This window comes from Cariama cristata, unplaced genomic scaffold (genome assembly GCF_000690535.1).
Source record: "Cariama cristata isolate BGI_N322 unplaced genomic scaffold, ASM69053v1 scaffold2026, whole genome shotgun sequence".
NCBI classification, from domain to species: Eukaryota; Metazoa; Chordata; class Aves; order Cariamiformes; family Cariamidae; genus Cariama; species Cariama cristata.
The window spans coordinates 57,854-65,036 of NW_009623631.1; the positions used below are offsets into that span (position 1 = coordinate 57,854).

At 47.7% G+C, this 7,183-nt stretch overlaps 1 protein-coding gene across 2 annotated transcripts in view; it reads left to right on the forward strand.

The window, feature by feature from the left end:
- The window catches only part of CAPZB (capping protein (actin filament) muscle Z-line, beta), a 45,112-nt gene extending 41,539 nt beyond the window's left edge, over positions 1-3,573 (forward strand). The window contains exons 8-9 of one of the 2 annotated variants that reach the window (XM_009702800.1): positions 724-836; positions 2,732-3,573. In XM_009702800.1, coding sequence (XP_009701102.1) covers positions 724-826 — 103 coding nt within the window. In that variant the 3' untranslated portion in view covers positions 827-836; positions 2,732-3,573. The remainder of the gene's footprint in view (positions 1-723; positions 837-2,731) is intronic. The other variant, XM_009702801.1, reaches the window with a different exon arrangement.
- The last annotated feature ends 3,610 nt before the right edge of the window (positions 3,574-7,183 follow it).

Genomic DNA, 7,183 nt, shown 5'->3' on the forward strand with positions numbered 1-7,183 from the left:
TCAACCCCTGCTCATTTCTGGTCAGGACTTTTACATAGAAATCCCAGCCTGGTAGTTCTCATGCTCGTAGAGGAAAGTACAGACCTGTGATTGCCAAATCATTGCATTTAAATGGGAGACAGACCTCCTAGCACAGTGCGATAATGTAGAATAAACAAATGGCGCAAATAAGTATACTGCTGTTCTCTCATATACTGAAACGTGAAGGAAGAGAGAGTAACGGTGCTAATTAAATATTTGTGCTGCCTTCTTAACTGCATGGGCAGAGGGAGTCGACAGTCTCTGAGAAAGCAGCTGTTCTGGAGGTTTTTTCCAAACCCCAGCTTTCATAACAGGCCTCTATTTTCATTTGTGGTGTGCAGGGGTTTAGCCAGGAAGCATTTATTAACATTAAAAGGAAATATGTAATACAGTCTTTTTCCTTGTGAACATTACCTTAAGCTTTTGTAATTGAATCTATTTCCTATGTCTCCCCATTGCTCAGTTTGAGTCATGGTACTTTGTGCATCGGTGAGATGATCTGCTCAGAACTGGTAACATACAGAGCACCTGGCTTTGGCTTTTCCTCTGGCCTTTCTCCTCTTTCTTCTAACCTATGTATTTACACTTACTCTTCCTGAGCGTGCGCCTGGTGGTTTCCAGAATACCAGCTCTGTGTTACTGAGTTCTTCTGACTGTTCTTTTCCCTGTTTACTTCCCTCGTTTCTAAACTGCTCTCTGTAGATCTATTGATGCTATCCCCGACAACCAAAAGTATAAGCAGTTGCAGAGGGAGCTTTCTCAAGTGTTGACCCAGCGCCAGATCTACATCCAGCCTGATAACTAAACCAATCCAGGTACCCCCCTGCCTGTGAGGTGTGACAACCAGCACTAAACCAGGACTCACCTAGCCAAGACCTCTGCATGATAACTGAGACCAGAACTAACCCCTAACTCCCGCAGACTGATAAACGGCGTTTGGTCCGTGTTTCACCCAAGGGTTATTTCTTAATAAGGCCAACTAAATGCTGTGATTTTTATTTGAAATGTTACTCCACCCCTTCCCCCCCATTTGAAATATCACACTCTGAAATGTGGCAGGATTTACCACTTTGCACTCTAGCTTGGGAGCAAGAAAGGAGCACGTGGTCACATACCCAGAGTGGTGTTAGCCGGGAGTGATTCAATCCAGAAGCCCTGGGACTCTGTCCCTTGTGTGCCATCAGTTTTTACAGCTGTGGTACACCACTGCAGTGAAGAAACTCCCTGTAATCTTAGCGTCCTCCCTGCAGAAAGGAATAAAATCTTGGAAGTCTTGCAGTTTTGAGGGAGGGGAAAAAAAGAAAAAAAAAAAAAGACTGGTACTTCCTGTGACTTCTCAGTAAATGTGAGCTCACCCCACATGCACATCCCCTGTTTGCCTGGCATATCTTTTGGAGCTTGAAATCCAGTCCTGCTCAAGCTCTACCAAAACATTTCTAGCCTCCACTTGCTTGTGCTCTGCACAGCCTCTAAAGGGCTTTGTTCATATGCTCTCATTTGCTCTGGAGCTCTGAATGTCTAGGATGCACGGCAGTGACTAACCCTGAGCCAGCTTAACCTTCCACTCCAATTCATAACGAGTTACAGATGTTGTCTTAAACGCGTTAAGCTGACGAAGGGGAAAATGCACTATTTGTTGATAATGGCAAGAACCACTTCTTTTAGCCTGTGACAAATGCAAATATAAAATGTATATATTTTTATTAAAGCAGCAGAAGTCTCCAGAGACAAGAGAATGGAAATACTGTTATGAAAATGTTAGGAAAATAACTGACACAAAGAGCAGCCTTGTTTACAGTAGACAGCATCCAGGCAAAATAACCTAGCTTTGAGTACTGAAAAGGGTGTGAAATATGGTTTAGGTGGGGAGAAATACTACCAAACTGGATCCTAACCACTTCTCTGTGGTAGCAACTCCTGAAAAGTCTAGTAGTAGTATTCTGTCAATGAGCAAATGTAAGAGGGCTTTTTTGAAAGTGGAAGTTTCTTACTGTACCATTGGAAATGGAGATTCCTCCACAGCTATCGTACAGGGCAGTGAGCCGAGAAGACTCCTAAAAGACGTAGCTTTTCTTCTGTGACGAAACTTGTAGCGAAAGGAAGCCCCTGCAGTACTCTTGCTGACAGTATCTCTGTTCTTTGGCTGCTTCGATTCCCTAATTACTCTAGGTAAGGCACAAACTGGAAAAGCAAATTTGAGAACAGAACCTCTGGCCGCTTTTCCCACTGGTGATGCGGCTGCTCGACCCTGGGTGAACAGTCTGCAGAAAGGTTCAGGAGCTCCCCCGGCCCGGCCCTTTTCACGTTCGTGGGTAGAGGCTGGGTTTTTCTCTGCCTTCCCGTCACGGTCATTTGGAGAGCGAGAGCGCTAACACCCTTCGCTGGTGGTACGCTGGGGTTTTTCCAGTCTGTAACGTACAAAATTGGGAATCTCCCTCCAGCAACTGGAGGCTGAGTGGAACTTCTGGGGAAGCGTGTGTCTTTTGGTGCCATCCTTGCTAGAGTGAATTTTGCTTTGATGTACTCACCGAAGTGTTCACTTTGCCTTCTGCTTTCCGTATTAAAACAGGCAAGCTGAGTTTTGTTTCCTCTAAGCCTGGGTTGAGGTGCTTCTCCTTGCTATTGACTCACATGCCAGAAGAACTGTTAAAACCAAAATGCCTTCTCTCGAACGCATCACCTCTGACTTGCGTTTCCTTCTTCCCCACAGGTCTGTGCAGACTTTTGCGGACAAATCAAAACAAGAAGCTCTTAAAAATGACCTGGTGGAGGCTTTGAAGAGAAAGCAGCAAAGTTAAAATACTCTTCATGCTAACAAGACATGCCATGCACTCGTTAGATTCCTTTCTTTGAAAACTCATCCCCCCCTTGCCCCTTTCTGTTACGTCACGTCACGATTTGCATTCAATACTATCCATGCAACGCCATCTTCTCCCCATGAATAAAGCTGTACAAACTTTTTCAGTCTCTGAGGCCTACTTTGCACCACATTTTACTATTGAGACCTTAGGCTACGTTTCTGTAGAAGTCCATGTATTTTTTTCCCCCCCTCCTCTTCCACTCTCCCCCATTTATATGCATAAACACGGATCATTGTTTGTCTTTTCCTCCCCACCCCCTCCTGCCTTTTGTTACATTGGTGTAAAAAATGTAAAACAAAAATTTATTAAATACTGTGGTGTGTGAAAGAGGAAGAACTGGAAAAAAAAAAAATCTATTCCACGTATGTTTGGGGGCTGGGCACAGGGGCTGGCCGATGGGAGGGAGGGAAGAGAGGGTGTTCCTCGGTGTTGTACTATACTGACTAAACCAGAGTTGCAAGGAGACGTTGATTAGGAGACCTGCTGAAAGTTCTGCTCTTCTATAGCCTGGTTCCAAGGCGCTTTTCTGTCAATTTTTATGGAATGCAAAAGGGGTTTTTGTTTTGATTTTGTTTTTTGTAAAGCTTAAATTGAATCTACATCTGATACTTGAGCCTCCATACTAAAAAAAAAAAAAAAAAAAAAAAGAAAAAAAAGACTAAAATAAAATAAAAAAAAAAAATCCCAAGAAGCAGTGTGTGTAGTTGGTGTCCTCCTTATTTCTCTTTCCTTCCTTGCAGCATTGCTGGGGCTTTGTGCTGTGAACCTTTCCTTCGTACCAACTGGAAGCAGACGCTCGGGCTGTAGGTGGGTAGATGTGTGCTTGAAAAGAGCCGCTGGATTATATGGCCATGGAAAGCAAGACACCTTTTCTTTTTTTTCATTTTTTCTCTTACATGCAGATGTGTTTGTTTTAAAGAGGGTACGAGGTACTGCTGCTGTTCACATTACTGTGTTACAGCCTGCTGGGCTTCCGAGGTGCTGGTGCAGGGCCGTTGGCATCCCACCCAGGCATCCAGCGAACACAGAACAGATGGATTTAGGGGAGAAGGATTTAGGCCTGGCTTTACTGGGTGTGTAAAAAAATAGTTGGGGGGCAACCTGTGTGTTGGAAGACTGCGGTGGGCAGAGGAGAGGCGTTGGGTTCACTCGGCAGTTTGAGGTGGATGGTTCCAAGCATCGATGCTCACCCAAAACCTCCTTCTCTGCTTGGTCCCTGTGGGATTTGTGAGCCTCATCTACGCTTTCCCCCTCTTTAAACCCTCGGTGGTCAGAGGCAGCTTGCACAGCGTCAGGTCCCCTGCCCACTTGGATGTGCTTTGGTTACAACAAACTCTTAATCCTTAATCGAGAAGGCAAATAAATACCTGCTGGGCTCTTCCTGTACGTGGCCGTTGGAATTAGCCTTTGGTTGAACCTATGCAAATGGGGACTGTTGGCGTTAATAGTGATTAACATGCTCTAATTTTGCTTTTCTGAGGTGACCTATTTCACATGCAGGCATCTGAAGGTGATTACAGTCCCATCCTGGAATATTTCCTGGGGGGCCTCCGGTCCGTATCGCAGCTGGAGTGGGGGAGAGGCTGGGGAAGGGCGCGCGCGTGCTTGCCTCAAAGCTGGGATCCCCAAGGGGAACGCGTTGAGGTTCTGTCATCGCCGTTGTCTCTTGGTTCTGTCGGAGGAAGACTCTTTTTTGAAGTTGGAGATAAATTTGTGTGAACTCTCAACGCTCGGAAAGGAGCGGGGAGGCTCCTGCTTCCACTCGCCTGTTTCCAGTTGTGTGCTCAAGTTTTTGGGGGGTTTGTTTTCCTTCTCCAAAGCCATCTCTCTGCGCGTAAGCCAAAAGAGGGAAGCGTCTCATCTCAGATAAATTTAATGTTTAGGCTTGGGGTATCCAGAGACGCCCTGATTGCTTGTGTGCAGGGATGTGCTCTTTCCGCAGAGCGGTCGTACAGGTACGATCTGCAGGATCGCTGCAGCCGCCGCAGCGGCGATTTATTCCTCTTTTTCTCAAAGAAGCGCAACGAGATGGTTTGCGCAGTAACCTCCGGCTTTGCCTCGGCCGCTACAGCCCCCAGCCTCCCACCGGGTTACGTTCTCACTCTGGGACAAGTTGTTTCTGATCCGTGCCTTTTCTGGTTTAACACTTACCTCTGCAAAATCTTAAATTGCAGGCTTTTTTTGGGGAGAGCGCTGCGTTACAGTCTCGGAGGGATGATAACCTCAGCGAGAGCCTCTTTGCCACCTGAATTTCCATCCACCACCACCGAGATGGCTGCTGGGGGATAAACTCCGACTGCCAAATGCAGCTGCTCGCTTTGCTCCATCTTACCTAGCCCGAGTAAAAGAAACAGTAAATCAACGTCGTACTTAACCTCTGCTTTGGATACACCCATGGGAACAAACTGTATTTTATATATATTTTTTTTTTACCTCCTTAGGTTCCAGCTTCTTTGTCTAGGTTTAAGCAAAGCCCCTGGTTAGCCGGTACGTGGCAATTATTTAGTGTTGCGAATGAGAGAGATGAAGCTCTGCGTTTCTGCAAGGTGGGTGTGTGAAATCCCACCCTATCCCCCTGCCAGCTTAGCAAATCCAGCTCTTGGTGACCCAGCCGTGCCTTCCCCAGCACTTCAGGGCTGAGCTAGCAAATGCGAGCCGAGGTTAAAAAACACTTGAATAAAACCAAGCCCCAGGGTCTTTATCTGTAATAAATAGGTATTGAGGTCTAACGAAGCTGTGCTTTCTATCTTGCTAGGAATCTGCTCATGGCTTGTATTCGTACTGGATATCAATTGTTTTCCTGCAGTTCCTAGGGAAATAACAAAGGAAATCCTGCTGGCTCTAGATGGGGAAAAGGTGAGCGCAGCCCCATCGACCATGAGAACTGTGAACTGATGGAGTGAAAAAGCCGCCAGCTTTGTTGAGGGGGGTCAAGGAGCCTGAAAAAAACCAATTTTTCTTTCTGAAAACAAACGGCTGGGCTCCAACTGCTGGGAAGGACAAATGTCATGGGCTGGGCTGAGGAGTTGTAAATGGGTGATAACACAGCTAAACCCCAAAGGGGCACGGAGCAGGGTGCTGCGTGGGTGGGCAGCGGGGAATCGTTGGGCATCAGGAAAGTAGCTGGAGGGGGAGAAAAGGGGAGCAAAAAGAAGAGCCGAGTGACAGCAGGAAAAGGAAAGGTTTTGTTTTTAAAAGGACAAGTTGCATTGAGTTTTCCTTGAAGGGCCTACAAGCTTTGGTTGATTTTCCTCTCGCTCACCAAGCGAGATGGAGCTGCTCCTCGCTGGCAGAAATAGCTCGGCGCATGGGAGGAAGCCCGTGGCGCTGGGCTGAGGCAGCCACCACTCTCCCCTGCCCCCCAAAAGCACCTCTCCTGCCGGGAACGTGGCTTTCCCCAACCTGCTGCTGCTTCCAGTCCTTCTGCAGTCTGCAGGGCTGGTGTGCAGGGCCCCGAGAAGGGGATAAATTCATCAATGAATGAGAGAAGGGCAGGACTGAAAACCAGACTGAGCAGAGAGGCAGCATCTTCTGCCTGGGTCACTCCCTCCGCAGCTAACCAGAAAGCGATGGAGCAACTTGCCCAAGAAATCCACGCAACTGAAACGTGGGTCAGGCAAAAAAATGAGGAGTCAGAGAAATGGGGACTAGGAGATGCATTACAAGAGAGGCAGGAGCTGCCAGATGAACCGCCAAAATAAAACCAAAGGAGGCACGTGGGGCAAGGACGTGTTTTATAGATGTGTGAGCCCGTGCTAATTAGAATAGGTATGGGTGGACTGAAACACTTTGGTTACGCTGCTCCTTCCTTCTGGACTGGCTCCAGTCACTGCCGTGTCTTCCAGAAAGAGCTCAGTGGTGGAGCCGTGAGGCCCACCGAGGTAAGCGGTGCTCGTGTTCGTGGCAGGTCGGTCACCTCTGTCCCCTCCCCACAGCCCGCAGGCTCTTCTCATGTTTGCCAGACCCGAGGAAGCTCCAGATCACCCTTGAGAGACAGCAGGTAAAGCAGAAGTGACCGGGCTTGGCTGTGGGGCATAAAAGCAGTGAAGAGCGACCTTTTGAGGAATTAAATAATTCCCTGTTTATCCCGATAGCATCATTGGTATCAAAGAGGCACGCGGTCTCAGCAGCATCCTCTGCCACCTGGCTAGGTTTAGCATCTTAGCAGCACAACATGTCACCCGCTGGCTCAGGTCCTCCCCTCCCAAGAGCCGCCAGGATGGAGGGGCCGGTTTGCCCGGCCTTAAGGCCACATTTCTCATCTGCATCATCCTGTTCTCACTCCGGGGCAGATCCCTTCG